The following is a 21083-nucleotide window of genomic DNA, read 5'->3' as shown; positions in this document are numbered from 1 at the left end:
TAAACACAGAGCTCAGGACTTCCCTGAATTAATCTTTGTTTGGACTCTGTAGGGGATTGGATGGGCAAAGAACACCATGAACCTTCAAGAGATTTTAACACTGCTATCACAAACAACAATACTGCAAATATTCCAAACTCCCTATAAAACAACTTCCAGTATTTGTCTTCTGCTGGAAGATATTTTCAGAATCTCACACTTTGTGTTCAATAAAAATCATATTCTTCGATTATATGCAGGATCCTATTGGTAAAACTGTCTCTTAGTATAAATCTCTGCTTTCCCTGTATCTACTCTGTTGTGCAACTCAAGCCAGCAGTAATACCTGTTAGTGTTTTCTTCATTTTGCTAAGCCACCCAAGTTCTTTAGAAAATGAGCTTTCTGTGACTCTTAATTATCCAGTAGTTTGAATTAATCTTCCACAGGCATCAGTAAATGAGACTGTTGCACAATGCTTCAGGGGAAGCCTCCTCTCTCCTCACTCGGGGACACAAGCCCTTTGCTGTCTCTGTTGCACACACATCTCTGGGACAGCCAGGAATCCCACTGGTCTCTCCCACAGCTTTGTCACACACCATTAGACCAGATATATAGATGCCACAGGTTTTGTCCTTTTATTAACCTCCAAAGGATGGGACTTGGTGTACTGAGAAATAAGTTTTTTTCACTAATAGTATTGATTTTCAGTTCAGTCAGGTGCAGTATCTGCTTTCTAATTAAATCAGTGATTACATGAATTTTATATCCTTCCAGAGTCATCAAATACCAGGCCAAATACTTCACAGAACCTGAAACTACGTTACAGTGTCAAATATTATCAGCCCAGTCTTTTGATCAGCTTGAGCATCAGCTAATCGGCAAAAACTGACTCCCAAGTGAGCGTGCAGCTTGACATTAACTGTATTGTTCTAATTTAATTCTCCATCAAGAGGGTTCTGCATCAGTCACCGTATCTCTTTTCTTAGGATCAGGGATAAATGGATAGCCCTATATTGCCATAGCAGTCAGACATCTGGATCTCAGTTTCAGAGATGACTGCCAATCATTGTCCACATTAAAAGAACTCCTTTATCAGCCCTGTCCAAACTGGGGTTGCTGGGTATTGACAACTGATATAGAAGCTTTAGCAGATGTGCCTCAGCACTCCCCTGAGCCCTGCTGGAGTGGAAAGGATTTATTACATGATTAGCATATTAATACTGTCCTGCTTTTTCCCAAATACAGAATGCAATACTGCCTTTTTGCCACTTGTTTTCGTTTGAGGTTTTTTGGGGGGGGAGGTTTGTTTGGTTTTTGTTTTTTTACTGAACTTTTTCAGTGAATCTTACAAATATAAAGTCTTTCTGCTTAAACGTTTCCTTGCAGAGACTTGATCCAGAATTGGTTTCAGGTTATGAAATTACCCATTTGGAAGGACCACTTGTATTTAAAATACACATGTATTTAAAATGTCTGGTATCATTTTGAAATGAAATCCACAAGGAGAAATGTTCCAAAATACTTTTAAACTCAGGGGAAAGATAAGTTATATGGAGTGAAAAATTAAGAGCTTTTCCAATTTTGAATTAACAAGCCCACAGCTAGAACACTGTATATAGTTCAGAGTACATCCGTACTGGACATCTGACATCTAAGAAGGCTTGAGGAAGAAAAAGCATAGAAATCAGGACTGAGAGCCTTTTTGAATAATGTTTTAAATAATGAAATGGTTTTAATTAACAGACAAGTGGAAAAACAGAGTAACCAAACCAATGTCTATATGTATTTTTAGGGAGATACATTGCTTATAGGGTTTAAGTAGGGTGTGCAGAAGACAAAAAATTGCAGAGGCATATTGGATGAGAAGACAAAGAGTTACTTGGTTCATTTAGGCTGAACTGAGATTGTATATGCCACTTATATATGGAAGAGATTTTCTTTGGCATGGAGGATGTCAAGAAGATGAGCAAACAGACATTTCACCTTGGTCTGTCCCTGGTTTTATATTCCTATTTTACCCCTTTAAAGGCACTGGCTATCCAGGCAGCAAAGCTGACCAAGGTGACTTGACCCCTCAGCACTACTTGTCTGGACCATGGTGCGTTTTCTGTGAGATTTATGTGTTTAACAAAGCAGTGAAAGAAAGGAAAGAGCCATCCTTTTTGCAGCTTTAACTTGGACTCCCTCCAGGATCTGTAGCAGCAGGCAGATGTCAGCACCTCTCTTGGTCATTGCACAGAAAGCTGGGGTCAAAAATTCTCCTTGAATTGTGTGAGAATGGCAGACCCTGCAGCCATCCAGGCAGTTTGCAGCAGTGCAGCCCCAGGCCAGCTGAACACTGGCTTTGTTACCATTCTCACAGGCAGTCCCCAGCCTGGAAGCTTCTTCCTGTATTCCCACCCTTAGCTGGCCTCCCATGATTTATTCACAGCAAGAACCTCTGTTACAGAGCAAACTCAGTCAAGCCCCCAGCCTCCACAGCCCTGAGCAGTCCTTCCTTACCTGTGGGTAGCAGGTCCATGGAGCACCTCAGCTTGTCAGCCCCAGGACTGGAGAGCTGCAACCCCCCAGCAGTTCCATCTGAGCCAAGGGAGAGCTGATCCTGGCCGAGCTGGGACAGACACCCTCAGCACACCACCACCACAGCTGAGCACACATCTGCTGCCCTGTGGAGGCTGCTGGCCCCCTTTGGCACAAACTGCTGCACCTTCTAACTACACCCAGGAGCTGGATGCAAAGCCAGTTCTTCCATTGGCATCTCCTCAGCACCTTCTTCAGGGCTGCCTGGCAGCAATAATGGCTCTCAGCTGTGAGCCAGGACCTTTGGCCAGGATCTGCCTGCAGATCTTGCTATAAGCTGCCAGATCAGGTGGATCCTGCTAGAAGCAGCCACAGCCTCCCATAGCCATCCCTTCCCAAGGGCAGCACCAGACACCCTGATGTTCCTCAAAGGCTCCCAGCAACGCCAAAGAAGCTCCTAAAGGATCTTTAATCAGAGCCAGGAAACTGGCAGTAAGTGCTGTGCCCTTGGCTATCCATGGTCTCTGGTCAGGGAAGAGGGCAACTCTTCTGACAGCCCTCAAACCTTCTTCAGCATGAGTTTCAGCTCTTCACTTCTACTGATGATTAACATACCAGCAACAAAGTGCAGTCTCAGAAAACAATTAAAGCTTAAATAGCCAAAGGTAGTGGATGAGATTTTGACAAGCACATGGATTGTCAGGTGCTTGTGCCTTGCTTGCCATCACATCACCAAGCTCAAGGTACAGCACATGTAACTGTCCAAAGTGTCCTGGATGGGGAGAGAGGAAGAAGTCACTGCTGCCTCATTGCACGAAATAACCAGTGCTGTTCCCACTGCCTCATTTCCCCAGCACCCAGACAGGGCCTGGGGCTGAAGAGCCCCAGCTGAGTGTCTGTGGGTGGGTCCATCCCCCAGGTGAGGGGGTGTGGCAAGGGGTGCCCCTATAGGGAGGTGCCGGGGATGCTGCAGTAGTTGGCTGGTGCTGGTTCCTGCTGGCTGCCTTGGTCTCTCCTATGATGTTGGGCTTCAGGATGGACTTCAGCATGCTCCTGGAGCCTCTAGGCTTTGTTAAGGTCCTTGAATGGGTGAGTGGAACTGGGGGAGGCTGTTCCCTCTGCTGGCCCAGGCCTGGCTTTGCTGCTGTGCCTGGGCTGGGTACCCCTGGGGAGCTGTGAGCCCCTGGGCTGACAGACCCTGCCCTAGGCTGCTGGTGCTGCGTGTCCAGCTCTGGGCTGCTCCTCTGCCACACCCTTGGGCTGCAGATACATAAACCTGATGTGTTAGCTACAAGTGTGTTATGGCAGCTTGTGCTGTTTTGATGATTGGGGGTTTAAGGTCTGGATAGTGAAAAAAGGGAAAAGAAGAGCTGCTTAGAGAGTCAGGTTGATGTGTGATACTCTGAGCATGTACTTTCTAGTTACTTGAGCATATAGCTGTAGGTATGCAAGACTTGTAAAAATACTATGTTGGCTGTTAGCATACAAAAAACCCAACAAAATACAAACCCCAAAAACATTTTCTGTGCAACTGAAAATAAAATATATGAAAAGCACTTTTAAATGGGCTTTGGTTAGCGGTGTTGCTTATGCTTCTGGATTTTAGAAACTCAGCATTTTTTTCTTGACGTTACTTCATACTTCAGCTTTACTAATTCTGTTGCTATTTCAGCTGACTATTGAGTTTCCTTCCTTTGAGCTCTAGTGGAGCACATTTAAGTGTCTGTATATCAATTCTTACAGGTTCTTGCTGTCTTTGCTTTTACCACATGTGGAGGCTTTCAAGGTGAAACTGCTCTTTTAGTTTCCTGCGAAGGTGTGGTAAACAAAACAATTACAGCTTCTTTTGCTTATCCATTCAGGTGAGCATTAATTGTTCAGCTATTACTTGATAATTATTTCTTATTCCCCTTTTCCCTGTCTGTCTGTCTCGTTATGAACATTGCTGTATAAATGAAGGTGCGAATCTTCTGGCTTGGTCTGTAGCAACAATAAATAAATATTAAGTTATAATTGTTCAAAGAACAGTAGTTGTTGGTGCTCTATAGTTGTTGGTTTTCTCTATAGAAAGAATTAGGTAGAAATGGCAATAGGTTGTACTATGCTTTGTATGACTCTACCTTTAGCCTCTAGTCTAGTAGAGCACATATGCTATAGAAATTAATTAGTAGGCAAAACAACATAATTTTAACAGCCTAATTCTTTATCAATTGGGAACTGCGTTGTAGGCCCAGATAAGATTATTTTGAATGTGCCATTATCCCACTTTTGTTCAAAGACTGAATGGAAAATTCTTCTCAGTTTATACCAGCACTTTCTTGGTGAGGGTATTGGGCACAAAAACCATAAATACTTCAGTGTCATTGTAGTGCTCTTGTAGAGACAAGCTCTCTTCCTGGAGCAGGAGGAAGGAGGCTTCCCCTGTGCTCTGTCAGCTGCACAACTACAATGCATGCAGGGTTGGTGTTCCATTTGTGTTCAATAAACATAATAACATAATTAAGTATAGAAATTAATCCAGTGGACAGCCAGTAAAAGCTACTACAACATACAGAATTTGGTCACAAAACCCAGCGTTGTAACAGCATTTGGAGGGGGGAGAGTGAGGATCTGGAATAATTCTATGCTGGTAACAGAGTGGTCAATGCTAGTCACACAGCTTTGTTTTATCCAGCTTCAGTGCTTGTGTTTTTTTAGCTATAATGCCTTTTAAGTCCTCATCACCCTGTTTTTTACTCTCAAGTAATGTTAAGTCTGCTTCCAGATTAGGAATTTTTTGTTCAACTGTGCAAAAAATGAAATTAGGATCCTTCTCCTGAAGGTACTATTGTTTATCTTAGTGTAGAATGGGGCACAATATTCAGATAGCTTGGCAAACCCTTGTGTTATGTAACTGATTATTTACATACATATATGTATCTTTCAGAGTAAACTTATACAATCAGAATGCGGAAGCACTGTTGCTGTGATGTATGAAGTATAATTATATGAAGCTCCCACTATATAGCAAACTCTAACTACATGGATATACTCTTCACAGGTTGAATACTGTTGTATTTAGTGCACCAGACCCAAAAGGCTGTGGTGGTACTTGGACTGATGTTTACCTCATGGGCAACTTCTCCTCTTCTGCTCAGCTCTTTGTTACATTGGCAGCGTTGGTGTTCCTCTACTGTATTACTGCCCTTGTGGTTTATATTGGATATAACCATGTGTATCAGCAAAATAACAAATTTCCACTAACTGTAAGTAATACTAAGCTATTTTAATGCTTTCTCTTTGAAGCTACAAAGAGAAGAGAAATATTGCTAATGCAAGAATAATTGGTGAATATCCAGTAGTTACAAAAGTTAAATGGAGTGTGAACACAAGTGTCTCAGACTGGTCCCTACAGCACTCAAGCAGAAAAGGGGGCCCAAAGCCCTTGGCCATCCATATTTAAGTCCTCTGTCCTTCTCCCATCACCCTCACTTTACTTAAGTTTGGCTTAAATTCTCTTCAGATAGGTTATAGATTTTAGAAACAGATTTCTTAGGTTAAGATTCTTTTGCATCTATCAAGCACAAGCATAAACTTTTGTAGCAGGTTATCAAGACTGAATTGTAACTATAACATTGTTAATGACTAAATTTGCTTGTGGTCATTAGCACTGATGCAGTTATCCTGGTGATATAATTGATACTGTCTCTGCCTTGCTCTCATGTACATTCCTGCAATTTTTTTTAACTTATTAATGAGTATTTCTCTTGTGTAGGACTTGGCAATCAGTGTCTTGACAGCCTTTTTGTGGCTGGTCAGTACTTTTGTTTGGGCAAAGGCGCTTGCTGACATCAAGGTGTCCACAGGAGCCAGCATTATTCCAGGAATTGACTCTTGCAAAGCACCAGGAACAACTTGCCATTTTCTTTCTGTGACCAACATGGGAGTTCTGAATGTGTCTGTGGTATGTATGCCTTCCACCATACAGGTACAAAAATTGTGCTGGAAAACAACAAATGGTACCCAAGTGTCTTGCTCTACTGATTGCATGTGTTGCTCTGTGTTAAGATTTCTTCATGGGTTTTTTGTCATTCAGGCCCATAAATACTGTGATAAAATGCTGAGCAAATAATTTCTTGGAGGAAACAAGTTTTCCTCTAAAGAAAGAGAAACAACTTGCAGGCTCTACCTCTAGAGCTGTTCTAGCAGCATTCCCAGACACATTTGAGGGTCTATTTATGCCTCTAGCTAACAGCAACTTAAAATATCTTACTAAGCCACCCAAGTGGTTTGATGACTGATGTAAGGATGGAATGCTGTGCTGGTGCTGAACCCAACTTTTTACTCTTCATAGCAGAGAAAGTTAGGCTTATTGTATGATCTTCCTATTGAATCCTGCTTTTGAAAACTCCAGCTGTTATTCATTGGCCCAATAATAATTAGTCATTTGGTCTGAGAGTGCATAAGCAGAGGTGCTCAGTGACTGAAAATAATTTGTCTAATTCTGTGCAAAATATAGAGTAAGTTTGACTATCTGGTCTACAAAGAACTCTGTTAAATAGCTAAAATAGCTGAAGAGTGTGGAAATGTCTTGTCCAGAACAAAGGGATGCCAAAGACACTGCTTGTTTCTGGTTTGCCTTGAAGAGACATTCTTACTTTTTTTAAAAAAAGGAAAACAAGACCCAGTCAAACACAACCAACTTAATATTACCTTTCCCCCCCCCCCTTTTTTTTTTTCTTTATCCTACAGGTGTTTGGCTTGCTTAATATGATTTTATGGGCAGGAAATGCTTGGCTGATATACAAGGACACCAACTTGCACAACCAATGGAAGAGAATTTCTGAAAGTCCAACTGAAAGGGTATAAAAACAAGCTGGTATTTTGAAGTGCTTACCCTTTCACATCACACTACCAAGATCATGGAGCCATTAGGATTCATTTCACTAATAACTGATAATTCATACAAACTTCTATTTTCTACTATAGTTTAACATAAGGTCGTGGGTACTCCAACTGAAGTGTTTAATTATCATGAAATATATTGTGTCCTTCAAGGCTGTGCAGCATTATATTACAGTTTTTGAAGAGCAAAATGAAGAGGTTATCTGGATGCTGACCCTTTCTGGTTCTTAAATTAGCCTTATAGGAGGGATGGCTGAGAAGCTACTGTATCTGGGATATTATTAGTTCTGACAAGTCTTCTCTGAAAAATGGAAAGTAAATTCATCCAGGGCAGGTGAGAGTGCAGTTTAGTTTCTTCTTATCACTGATACCTTGAAAAAGTCACCTGAGTAGAATTCACAGCTCTGTCGAATTTGCAGCTAAGATGTGTAGGTTTCCAGATACTTCTTTCAGATCATTGTATCAGATCTGCTGCTGGCCTGTCAGGAAGGACATTACTTCTATGTTTAATATGTTGTTACTGTTTAATGGCTTGGGATAATCTCTGAACGAGGACATTTGTTGAATGAATTCACAGCTCCTAGTCTCACTGATGTGAGAGTTTGTATACAGCTGCAATAGATAATTTAAACACTTGAAGGAGGTGGGGGAGGAAGAAAAAATAAAGTATGGCCAAAAACATTTACAAATGCTGTAGAACTCAAAGTTGATATATTCTGCTATTTACTGCTCAGGCTTCTGTCTATTGCTTTTGAGGTTCATGAACAAAGGTTGTGTGTGAAAGGATATAAAGGGAGATGTCCGAATATGACAAATTTGTTATTGATGTTGTTCAGCCCGTTCGTTGGGAGCAATATTTGGGTATTCCCATGTGGACTTCTTTATTATGGTGTCTGTCTCCCTGGGAATTGCCTGGAACCACCATTTTGACAAACCTAATATAAAAGCTGTTCAATTCTTTCCGGTCTGTTTAAACTGTTTGTGATGAAAATAAACATAATAGTGTGTATATAATGCAAATTGTAACTGTTCAGTGTGCTGGAGCTATTGACCTTCTGATAGTAAACTGTAGTCTCAAAGAGTATAATAAAGTCAGTATAAGTGCTGCTGAAATAACATGCCCTGGGTCCTTACTGCTGTAGCAGTGGATGCAAATGCATTGGCTTTGTAGCTTCTGGGGCATGGCTTTAGCTGGGGCTGCCCCTGTTGGCTGGAGGAGTTACCTGTGCTACAGGAGGGGCTTTTACACTAGGGCCCTGTGGCTTTTTTGGTAAGGAGGACTATGTATCACTCCTGCAGGCTACTGCTGCCTAATGCTGTTCAGCACTTCTTTGTCAGTTCAGAGCAGGGGCTTTCGTTACTTGTAGCTATCCAGTATTTCATTTTAATTGCCTTTTGGAAGAGGTAATAAGTGCAATTTTCACTTGTTTGCATTACTGTTACAAAAATACTGTTTTATTTATTTAAAAACACATATTTCATCCTAAAATCTAAAACTCCTATTTTCATATTGTCTAAGAAAAAAATATGGTAATTATACATTAATTAGGTTTTTCAGCCTTTGGGATATAAGGTTACACATGATGTGGCTAAAATATTTTTTTATTAACCTTTAATGTTTTCCACAGAAATATGTTCCTGCCTATATCTTATGTGCTTATCTACTTTGTCACAAACAGACCTGTTAGTCATTGGCATGGCCTAGTTATAAAATGGTAATAGTATTTTTGCATATAGGAGAACAGTAATGGATTAGATCAGTGTAAGCCTTATTGATGGCTGAGGTCTAGCCAACAAGTGAAACAGAGCTGGAAATCTTGGCACACTAACTGATTGATTGTTTCAACAAGAACTTAAATTTAATATGTGCTCGAAAAGACATCCCTTGTTTCCTTAAGGCTGAAACTTACCTTCACACTATTTTGTAGAAGAAACAGGTATGTCCCATCCCCAGAGTGCTTTCCTTTAAAAGAGGAGGAGATAGAACCTGACAGGCAGGACTATAGCTGGTAAAACAGAGATTCACAAATAAGGGATTGTGTTCTGTAGAAATCCAGGCTGCTTGTGTCTGTTCCACAGAGCCCAATGCAGAGCCAGATGCTGTTAACAGGCCAAGGTAGGTGTGATATGTAGTCCACAGCAAGGAATATTTTAAAAAAGTGGCCCCATGTGCACTTCTGTCTGGTTAGGCTAAAGGTTGTTTCCCTTTGTAGGGGGGAGGGACTGGTACAGAATACTGCAGGCTTTGATGGCTGCTCGAGTCCTGCAGCTGAGATGAAATGGAAAGCATCATGCAGCAGGAGTAAGCAGCTGTTCTCATTTACCCTGGACACCCACAACGGGCTGAGCAGTCTTTGCCTTTGAATTAACATCATATATGTGCTGGTAGCACCAAAATATTGTGTCTTATTTACTTGTGGCAGGGGAGGGGGATGACTGTCTGCTTTACCAGCTTTATCTTGACTGCACAAGAATCACCAGCGCTATCAGGAGATGCAGTGTGCTTGATCCCTCTGTACTGAGGGAACAAAGGACCTGGAACTCTGCCAGCTCTCTACAGGTTAGTAATCCTCAGCTGGCAGCAATTTTACTTGCAGCCATCAGTGGAGCAAGCTCATAAAAATCCTCTCATGCTGCAGGAATTATTCTGGTAGCAGGCTATAGTTATGCAACCCTAGCAAGTCAACTGCTGTATGATCCGTGGTGTGATGCTAGAGATGGAGTTTTGATCAGAAACCCACAGTGGGAAGAAAGGCTGTAAGGTGATGGTGAAGGAAAACCAAGCTGAGGGGTCAGAATGGGGTAACAATAGCAAACTCTTCAGTGAAGGATAGAATCTATTAGCATTAGGATGTGTTTAAGGAAGCAAGTACATTGCGATTTAGGCTGCTGTGACCAGTGATCTGGGGATCAGACCCCTGTGACAATGCTGGGAAATGCATGTCCCAACTCCTAAGAGAGTCCCTGCGTGGGAGCTGGTGTGGTGTCAGTGTTGGCTGAGAGCTTCATCACCAGCCTGCAGGAAAAGCAGTGGGAAATTAAATCCAGGGGAAGTCTGGCAATGTCAAATCCCCAAGAGCCAGTGCCAAAAGTGCGAAATGGAGTCACTCTGGGGTCTGTACCACTTTGGCCCTGTCACTTCAGCAAGCAAACCCCCCTGCAGCACAGGCAGGGGCTGGGACACTGAAACAGCAGCTGACAGGCCACCACCATTGCTAGAATGGATTGTACTGGAGACAAAGAGTGCCTTGTGATGAGTGGTGAATTCCTCAAGGCTTTGGCTCTGCTGCACACTTGGCTAGCCGTGGAAGACAGGGGTATGGAGTTCTCACTGAAGGTGAGAAAGAAGACAGATGCCACCTTGATGTGACCACCTGCTCATGGGCACAGGGTAGCTGCAGCCTGTTTATTTTTCCCTATTGCCTAGAACTGAGCAGCACATAAAGCTGGGGCTGGGCTGTGCTGGCTTGGCTGCCTGCCCTACTCCAAACTCCTGGGGAGCTGGTAGGGTACCTCACTCTTGGAAACTGCCTGAAAACAGTCCCTCACGCTTCCACAAAGGCCCCACTCTTGAGCAAGTCATGACAGTGTATCAAATATTCTGGATCATCATGAATCTACTTTTATTCTTGTGGGAGTATTTAGTGTGTGTTCATTCCTAGCAGATTTACTGTATTGCCTAAAGCAATAGAGACCAGCGTCAGAAGCCAGATTTTGCTGCTTAATCACCTTGAAATACTAAGCTGAATAATTAATTAGACAAAAGAATGGTACAGGATAGGAACACATTCCCATCCCTTAAATACTAGGGAGTGAGGGGGTTTTCTTCAAGTTTAAGATCCAGTCCCTGCATATTAGCAACACTCCAGAGTTGCATTTCAGAGACTGACTCAAATGTGGAATTCCCTTCTATCATGTCAAGTGAATCCAAGTGTACCCTTATAAATACTGCTTTCCTACAGGCACTACATATTTAGAGCAGGGAGAAGAAATTAAAATTTCAGCCTTGTGTTTTTACAAATTTTCCTTTTACTTTTCAGTTGCAGCTTCCAAAAATTTACCTGTACTCAGTAGCACTCCTCTTGCCTGGATATTTTGTTCTTCATACTGGGTTAGGAAGGCAACAAGATAGAGCTGTGTTGAATCCTTAAAAATTTGTGCGCACATGGACACAGTCAAAGGTTTTGCCCTTTGTTTCAGGATAAGCACTCTAGGTACTAAGGAAATATGTGCTGACCCTGACCATGTTTTTCTTCCATTCTTTCCTTGAGGAAATCTGTCTCTGACAGATCTTATTCTCTGCTATCCATGTTTTCCGTTAATGTTTCACTGTAGGTTCTGCTTGGCTGACACTGGAATGCTCCCTCAGGCTTTTTTTTTTTCCCCTTCCCTCCTGGACCAAACCCATAATACTCAGTAAGAGTGTTCTTCTAGCTCTCTGAGTAGGTTCCCTCTCATTCTGCTACATCAGCATTGGTTGCAAATATTAGGGGTGTATTTGTACAGCTGGATCTCATAATCCATCAGGCCCATGGAATCTGATTGTTTGCTGTTGCTGCCAGGAGATTGTACCTTCTGCTTGCAGGTATCTATGCCCTATCAGCAAAGGGTAGTTTGTACTTGCTATTACATCCTGTCAACAATTGAGTAACTCCTCATTTATTCATAAAACATGCTTTGTCTTTTCTTGGCTTGTGACTTCAGGCTATCGCTGCCAGCTGTGCTTCCTCCTTAACTGTCTGTGCATTGGCCTTAAAGCAGTCATAGAGGAGGCTGTGTGATACTTAACTCACAATCTGAGTAAAAAAAAAGCTGGTATTAGCACAAGCTTTAATCAATTCACCTGTTTGTTTCAATTCAATTTGAAGTTGGAAGTAGCCCACACTCAAGACCAGAGTTGTTGCTTTCTGTGGCCTAAGATGAGCAGCAGAACCCCCTGGGCTATTTGTTGTCATGTAAAGCAGAAGTCATTTTGTGATGCCCCCTGCCCTGGGATGGTATTCTATCTGTTGTTATACATACTGATCTTCTTAGCTCCTTTTTATTTTCTCATTTACATATACCATCCCCTAAATCATCTTCCTCTGGTGACTTCAAATCTAATTCTCCAATACTTTCTGCAGATACAGCAGCTATTTTTAATTTTTGCATCCCGATCTGCTTTTGCAAGCAGCTAATTTTAGCTTCACATTTAAGATGATCAAGTTCCCTTGGAGTACTCCTTTGCTCTGGGGTGAATGGCTGCACTGTGCATGCTAGTCCTTCTGCTGGATTTTCCTGCCTTATGCTTCTGTGGCTTTTTTTTCCCTTTCTTATGAATTGAAAATACTATATTTCACTATTATCTTTATGAGCCTCCAGACCGTACTCCTTTTCAAGTTTTGTAGTATTTTCTTTTTAACAGCTTTCAGATCAGAGAAATTATTTTCTGCTTTTACATTGGCACTAGCAGAACACAATGTTTTAGCTGCTCCCTCAACAGCCACATTAATACAGGAATTGTGTCCTCAGGTTTCATTTCATAATCACTCTAAAATAGCTAGAGAACACTTATTCTATATTGTGACTGGTCCTATGAGCTGAAATGGCACACTTCTTCCACAGAGAGATGGCTTTAGCATGGAAGATCTCGGGGGTGTTTTTTTGTAGATTCTCTTATATTGCTCAGATTTTTCAGTTGGCATTTGGGTGGCAGCAGTGGCTTGTTGAGGTGTCTGCCTGCAGTGACATGAAGATTGCTGTCCAGCAAAGAAGCAAAAGACTGGGCAGACTGTAAAGGATAGATGTTGGCTATCTAATGAAAAAACTTTTTCTGGTGCCACATAACAGCCTAGTCTGCATGCAGCAAAAGGAGGCTGTGATGCCTTGAGACTGAATTTGACCTGCTCTTATACAAGGACTTAATGGATATTGCATTGGGAGCCTTCAGAAGGGCCAGAGTTGGCTCTGGGCCCTTTATGAACATGAAGTGCTTCTACTGCCCTGGAGCAGGTCCTGGTTACACCATGCAAACAGCCTGCAATTCAACTGGACATTTCACTGTGAGCTGACCAGCAAACAAAAGATCCCTGAACAGAAGAGGAAGACACAATATTCTAATAATGAGTCCAAAGGAGAAAAATGGCAATAGAGCCCTTCAAGCTGCAGCAGCTCAGAGCTGAATTTGGGGTTTCCAGAAGTTCCCAGTAGTGACTGTGGACGCTCATCTTTATGACAGTGTGCAAACAATGATCCCAGGTACAACACCAGCAGTACCCCTGCAGAGGACTCATGGAAATTGGCATGATACTGGGAAGGTATCTTCCTAGAAGATCATGAATGCAGGTAGATCAAGCAATTATGGTTAAAGAATAAAATAGTATGTGCTAGTGGTGGAGATGAGGGAAATTATTTTTAGCTTTAGTTTCCACAGAGACTGTGCATCAAAAGTAATGAGAAAGGACTGGCAGGCACAGGAGGCTTTTTGCATTCAGCTCCATGCAGAGTATCTTAAGAATGAAGATAGATCAAGAAATGAATTTGAGAAATGCTTTGCTAAAATAAAAAAGCCAAAGGGCCTGTATTTCCTTTTTTGTCCCAAGGCCCTGAAAGCTCTTAATCAAGGAAGTAATTTAATTTTGAACTTTACTGATTGCCTGGTTTACTATGTGGCCAATGTGGGCACTTCAGAGCTTTCAACATTTTCTTGCTGGAAGTAGAGCAGGAGTTGTGGAAACTTTGAAGATCTCTACTTTCTTCTTCAAGAAGTCATGAACTTACTTTTCCATGAGCTGGGAAGTTACTTGTATGGATTTACAGCAAGTGCAATAGGCCTCCAGGCTGGAGTTTCACTGGCCATGCATATGTGCTGGTGCCCCAAAATGGGCAGAAATGATCAGTCCCGTCTGGATTAATCCCTTGAGCTACCATTCTGTTGCAACCACCTGTCATGACCTACAGCTAACAAAGCTGAAAGGACAGTGATTCTTTCATGCAAGAAAAGCCAGATGAGTGATTACAGCCAAGTTCTGCCTGGAAGCACCCTGGGGCTGGCTGCTGCTTTATTTTGTTAAGAGGGTAAGTTAATGCCCTTTTAACTCTGTGGAAAAAGCTTCTGGTTCAGTGATGGGGCAGGACCTCTTCAGGAACATGTAAGAGCATGGTATTGATTCAACACTGGCTGTGCATGAGGAAATCCCTGTCCTGACTTATGTGTCACAACAACACTGGAATGCTGTCTTCAAATGTCTGTTTTAGTTCTTTGTTGATCATCCAAGCTGGCTCCCTCACTCCATGTGCAACAGTGGTGGGGAGGGGACAAAATGGTTTAAGGTACAAGCTGCAGCTCTGCTGAGTCTGGAGGGTGCACTGATGTGGGTTAGCTGTCCCACAGGCATCACCCACCCCATGCGGACAGACACAGAGTTACACTAATGCTCTGCTCACTTCCCCCTTCTCTCTCATCCCCTCCAGCACCACTGGGATTGGTATGATGCCAAAACACATCCTGGCATCAGGCAAAATAGTTTAGGAAATTCTTCACTGAAGTTTATATATATCACTGAGCTTGATATGCTGCTGTCAGACATTGGTGCGACTCTGATCTGCCTGGGCAGCTTCAAATGGGCTGTTCAGATACCTGGGGAAGCTTTTGGGGCAGTGATTGACAGAATAAGGTGTCAAACTTCTTCAGACACTTTTATAGCTGTGTAGCAGCTGAATAGGTGATGTTTCATATCTGGATTTTAGTCCTTGCCTTTTAGTATTTCATAGCAAGCAAATACTGCTGTATTTTTGGTATAGGGACTAGGAAATACCCTTTGGCAGAAATTAGTGTCCATTTTTATATCTTTGAATGCTGTCACTTTTCTAAACTCATTTTTTCCTCCCCTGAAATTTTAGAGGTGTCTAATCTCATAGATGCTTCTGCCACAGGCTGCATGCTTTCACATCTGTAAGGACATTTCAGAGTAAGTGTATTAGACAGCTAGCCCTGGTGCTGGTAGTTAACAGAGAAATCTCAGCCTCCTCTCTAGGTGTCAGTGTGGTTATACTGCTTGCATGAAGTGGGACGATATGATCAGGCTGGATATTGCAGGGAGGGGCGTTTAGAAATTGTGTGAAAATGGATTGAACATGGTTCCTACTTGCTTTGATGCCCATGGCTGTGCAGAGAACTGCCGGAGCATCCTTCCCTGCCTGCTGGTTGCATCCAGTCTGCACGGATACAAAAGAGTAGGTGATGAAATACAGGAGCACCCGTCTGTGTATCAGACAAACAGCAAGGAACGGGTTCAGTTCAGCGTGGCAAAGGGAGGAGCTCAAAGCAAACAGAAAATAGGTCATTTGATCGTTCCTGGAGTGACCCAGTGTGCTCTGCAACGGATAAATCCTATAAGGGGATCATCTCTCTCTGAATACGCCTGCATTGCTATGGTGCCGAACGGTCTGGCTCTTTTCCCTCGTTTTTCTCGGATTTAGCTTTCTTCCAGCCTGGTCCTCTCTCGTGGGTCCTGCAGCTGCCACCCCTCCGCCGCTCGGGCCCCGTGCCGGTGCTGGGGGTGTGCGGGACAGCCCGAGAGGAGCCCGGGGCTGCGGGGCAGGACTGGGGGCTCCGCGGGGCTGCTCGGGCTCCTCGCTGCCGCGGGCGGAACGCCGCACCTCCGCTCTCCCGTCTCAAGTGCTGTCCATCCCCTGCCTCCCTCCATGCCAGCAGCGCCTGGAGAGAGTTTCAGCCGACCAGCCAGTGAGCGGATGGTACAGAGCCCGTGTCTGCCATCGCTTTCAGTACCTGCAGGAAAGGAGAAGTGGCTGGAGTGAGCTGGGACCAGGTCAGCTACGGGGGCGCTGGGGCTTCTCCTCTGCCTGGGGCCGGTGGGACCAGGTGTGCTCCTGTTGTTACAGAATCACAGAATAATTATTGCTGGAAGGGACTTTCGGAGAACTTCTGGTCCAACCCCCTTGCCAAGGCAGGATCACCAAAATCAGGTTACACAGGAATTTCTCCAGGTGGGTTTTGAATCTCTCCAGAGGGAGATTCCATGACATCCCTGGGCAGTCGTTTCAGTGTTCTGCCACCGTCAACATAAAATTCTTCCTAATATTGAGGTGGAATTTCTTGTGGGTTTTTGGTTTTCAATGACCACTGCTCCTCATCCTGTTGCTGCACCACTGGAAAGAGTTTTACACATCCTCTTGGCACCAGCCTTTGAGATATTTTTGTTGAGATCTCCTCTCAGTCTTTTCTAGATTAAGCAGGCCCAGCTCCTGCAGACTGTCCTCATATGCTCCAAATTCCTCCACTGCCTTTGTTGCCCTTTGCTGGACCCTCTCCAGTCGCTCCTTTTCTTTCCACCCTGTCCCCTCCCAGGGTGTTGTGCCCAGAGCTGCACTAAATGTGCAGATACAGCAGCTTGTGGCTCCTGCTACCTACATGAACAGAAGCCAGTGTGCAAACCCTGCCTGAGGAAGGTTCATGTGCATGGGACAGACACAGCCCCTCTGTCACAGCTGCCCAGCAGGCAGTGCTGGGCACAGAGGGGCCAGTTCTGTGCAAACACAGAACTGCTGCTCCAGTCTGCATGGTCCCAGCTGGTATCCACATAAAGAAGAGAGCAGAGCTGCATGGCCAGACCAAGCCATGCCTTGCCCATGTCATTCACCAACTGCTCTTCTCAAGCTTCAGAAGTACGGACTCTGCCCCAAAATCAAATCCCAGGCATCTATTGATCACAGCAGCTGAGGTTAGGTACCAAAGAACTGCAGAGTTATACCATTCTTGAATACAATTCAGAGTAAGATGTATTTATCTAATTTGTTTGCAAGTGTGTCTCACTCAATAACCTTGAGCCCACTGCAGAAACTTGCTGAAGCTTGTGTTTGACTTCTTTAATCTCATGGCCATGCCCATGCTTTTCTACTGGGCTGTTTTAATGCACATCTCATGACATCTGATTCCAGATGCAGAATTCCCTCAAGACAGGTCCCAGGAAGCAGACCTTGGAGCACTGACAAAGCATGGGTGGTGTCCCATCTCCCCCTGGGATCTGAGCAGGCAGCAGCAGAGCCTGGCTGCCCTCTGTGCTCAGTTTTTCCCTCATTTTCAGCTTCCTCTGGCACTGGTGCAGTGGCACAGACCTGCCCTCACCTGAACAACCTGGGCAGAGACTCAGCTGATCTATCTTTGTGTGCATTCTGTAGTCATTGATACCTGCTTCAGGCATCCAGAAAGAGCTGTTTTCAGGGCACAGTTCATCTGATCTATTCGAGATGTGAGATGTCAATAAATCACCCCCAGCGTCTCTTTCTCCCCTGTGACAACATGGGGAGCTTGCAGGGACTAGTTCAGACAAAACATGTGCAGATGGAGCCCAGTGGGGGCTGAACCTGTGTTCAGCCTTTCAGCTGGAGCTTTGCAAAAGGCCTGATGTGGCTGTGGCTGTCAGACAACTAACCAGCTGGGACATGTGCAATATGCAGCTGTGGCTGCTTGCTGTTAAAGCCTTAGTTACATTACAGTGTTGTAATCTGGCTCTCATAGGATAACCTAGAAGCCAGATTCTTTGCACAGGAGGAGGAGGAGGATTTCTCCCCTTGTCTGACCCTCCTTCTCTGTGGGGATCTGAACACCATCTCCTGCTCCTCGTGAGCAGTCACACAGTGGCAGCCTCCTGGGCATTCTCCATCTCTGCAGCTGAAGTTGTTCTCATGTGTAGGTCTCTTTCAGATCATGAAGAAATGCATTATTGGCACTTCTATATTCCTTAATATAAAAGAAGTTACATTGCCAGAAGTCAAGACTTCTGATGTTTATTGCAAGTGCTATTTATAACACCAGCATGAAAATGGACCCTTTGAAGAAAAGCACAAAACCCCAGTAACATGATCTGACATAAACTGCTTGGAGGAATTAGACCCCGTCAAGAAAAGTGACCTGTGCTCTTCCCTAAGCACCCTTGAAGCTTTCAGAGCAATGCCAATCCACAGATCTGGAAGCACTTCAGAGATGTGTAATAGGCAGAGACACAGCAATCAAAAGCTGTGGCAGAATTAGCACCGATTTTTGTTGACTTCAGAAAAAATTATTGCATAACATATAAAAGGCAGCTGTAGGTCAGGAACTGTTGCCCCCAGTCAGTCTGCTTGAACCACCAGGTGCCTTTCCTCCTCTTCTAGTCTCAGTTTATCAGTGTCATCAGTCTAAAATAAATGGCATCAAAGTTCACACCTTGTATCTGTGTTCACAGAAGCTAACAGAGCTGTTGAAGACTAGAGAAGCTGTTCCTTGCATCTAGTCTGACCCTCTCCAGCACACAGCAGCAGTTCTTGACTTCTGAAAGCTTCAAATGATGGAAAGGGCTCATGTTCTTAGCTAATTGTTCCAATTATCAAATGCTTTTATTGTGTAGAGCTGCACTTAATCTTTGCTCTCAGTCCATCTAGTGGCAGTTCTAGACACTGACTCTGTGTTCTCAAAAGACTTCTGAATTTAAAAAGCACAAAAGCTCCTCTGACAATGAGAAGAGGCTTCTAACATTTAAAGCTGTACTGGACAGTGTATTATAATCTTTATTTTATGAAAAAATATGTTGCTTTTATCTTAGAAGTATATTTTCATGTATTGTTTGATACAATAAATAACAAGTGTACACCTGGGTCAGTCAGTTCTGCCTACCAAAGACAAGCCAGAGACATGAATGGATGTGCTTTGGCTCAATGAGACCAAGAATTCATTCTTGGTTCCTTCACAGAGAGGAACACCGATAGTAGTAGGTGCAGGTGATAAGAAAATGGTGCTGCTTTAGCATAAAGTTCATATAAAACCTTGTTATTCCTTGATTTTGTGAATCCTAAGCAAGGGAAGTAGTCCTCTGCATGTCCAAAATAAGATTTTATAGGAAAGATCAAGATGAAGAATGAGTTGGAACTGGAGATCAGAATTTCACATATGGAAGCAACAGTGTAAGGAAGGGTGAAGCTGTGCTTTGTGGTCAGCACACTTGTTTCCTCATGCAGAGAGTTGCATGGGACTCACAGGATACTTTACCTTGCTTAAACCTGCCTCCTCTCCTCCACAAATGCTGAGTACATCACCTAAACCCACCTCAACTGTGTGCAGGTATTCTGGGCAGTGTTAGTGCTTGGATCTGGCATCTCTCTTATATCCATGGTTCCTCTTTGCTCAGCTGTCATATTTTCTGAGACAGGAGTATGAGAGCACCATGACAAGAGCAGTTGGTTTTCAGCCAGCTGTTGCCCAGCTGTGGGAGAGCACGGCAGCAGCAGTGCCATGACACTGTGTTTGTGTACACAGAGCTCAGAGCCCGCTGTGATACCAGGTTATGCTGCTGTTAGGGCTTTTTTCCTAAGAAGGAAGGAAATAAGTTTGCGCAGTTCAGCAGCAGGAACAGTAGTAAAGAAAGACAAGTATTCATCTGCATCTTTTCCAGTTTCCTGGATAAAACAACAGCCTGTTTCTCCCTTCCTTCAAAAACAAAAAAATAAAAAAATTATTCATCCCTTAATCACTGAAGCAAAATGAAAATCATCAAGGAAGCAAAGCAGCTGTCCTAGAGAAATGCCCAGGAAAGTCAACACAAAAAGCCTGTGTTTTCCTGTCATGAAAGTAATGCAGTTAACTTCTTCAGGTAAGAAAATTTAATGTCTGGAGGTGCCAGGTGTGCCTATGGGTAGTTTGGTGTCAGAGTGCTAGGAGGATCTGCTAAGAAGCTGCAGTTTCATTATGTCATTGGAAACTCACCTGGATATAAATTGAATGTGCTGTATTTACAGCTAAAAAATACAAAGAGTGGTGGGCTGGAGCACTGAATGTGTGGCTGCCCCTGTTGGTGCCAGAAGATCAAACAATGTTGTGACAACTGCCATGGACACGGTAAAGTGATACCGTGCTCAGAGAGTATAAATCACTCTCTCCGGTCTGTATCATTGTGGTGCCCATTACACACTGGGGTTCTGATTGTGCAATGAAACAGTATTTGGCTGAAGATGATTTGTATTTGTCAGGGAAGTTGCTCCTGAGCCAAGCCACTCCTCTGGACCACAGAAAAGAGTTACAGCACCATGACAGGTGCTTTTGTGGAGTGTAGGATCCTTGGAGAAATTCCTGTGGACTTCTCCATCCAGATCCTTTGCTGTGTGACAAAAACAGTGTATGTGAGAGACTGAATAAAATCTTCACTGACTGCCCCTGCTCAACTTAAACCAAAATCTTCTTCTGAAACCTGATATCAGTCCCTTACTGTCAGAAAACTTTGCAATCAGGAAAGAAAATAAACAAAGACATAGAGTATAAAGTCATCATTTATCATTATTTTTCTTCAGATTAAAATAATTTTATAAAATCTTGTTGAGTATGTTTTATATCAGGTTTTTAGATAGCCTTTACATTATACATGCTCACTCTCAGAAAAGATTATTTCACCCCATGTGTTTACTGTCATTATTCTTTTGAGTACATTCCACTTGATTCTGTAAAACACTAAATGTGCCAGAGGAAATACCAAAGGTGAAGATATTGAATGCTCTTAGTGTTACAAAAGATAAATAAGCTGAAAGTGTTGACAGCCTGAGATACCACAAGAAGCTTTGGGTTTTCTCTACTCCAGAACTGCTTTCAAGCCATGGTCTTTTCTACAGGAAGATGGGAGGGCGAGGAAGGGTTGAAATGAAATACTGAATGAAAAGAAAATATTTTTAACTT

At 43.3% G+C, this 21083-nt stretch overlaps 1 protein-coding gene across 1 annotated transcript; it reads left to right on the top strand.

Annotated features, from left to right (window-relative positions):
* Window positions 1-3520: 3520 nt before the first annotated feature.
* LOC131591575 (synaptophysin-like protein 1) lies at window positions 3521-16113 on the top strand. The gene is made up of 7 exons (XM_058862398.1): window positions 3521-3589; window positions 4244-4362; window positions 5541-5745; window positions 6255-6443; window positions 7232-7342; window positions 9434-9500; window positions 15845-16113. The coding sequence occupies exons 1-7, from the start codon at window positions 3521-3523 to the stop codon at window positions 16111-16113; spliced, it is 1029 nt and encodes a 342-aa protein (XP_058718381.1).
* The last annotated feature ends 4970 nt before the right edge of the window (window positions 16114-21083 follow it).

The sequence above is a fragment of the Poecile atricapillus genome, chromosome W, assembly GCF_030490865.1.
Source record: "Poecile atricapillus isolate bPoeAtr1 chromosome W, bPoeAtr1.hap1, whole genome shotgun sequence".
NCBI classification, from domain to species: domain Eukaryota; kingdom Metazoa; phylum Chordata; class Aves; order Passeriformes; family Paridae; genus Poecile; species Poecile atricapillus.
Note: the sequence above shows the minus strand (reverse complement) of the source record. Positions and strands in the feature narration are given on the sequence as shown.

Excerpts from the sequence above, each read along its gene's own strand:
- LOC131591575 (XM_058862398.1), top strand. The coding sequence starts at position 3,521 with ATGTTGGGCTTCAGGATGGACTTCAGCATGCTCCTGGAGCCTCTAGGC. Across the intron at positions 4,363-5,540 it reads TCTTTTGCTTATCCATTCAG|GTTGAATACTGTTGTATTTA; the intron begins GTGAGCATTAAT and ends TACTCTTCACAG. Across the intron at positions 9,501-15,844 it reads GATGCTGTTAACAGGCCAAG|CTTTCTTCCAGCCTGGTCCT; the intron begins GTAGGTGTGATA and ends TCTCGGATTTAG.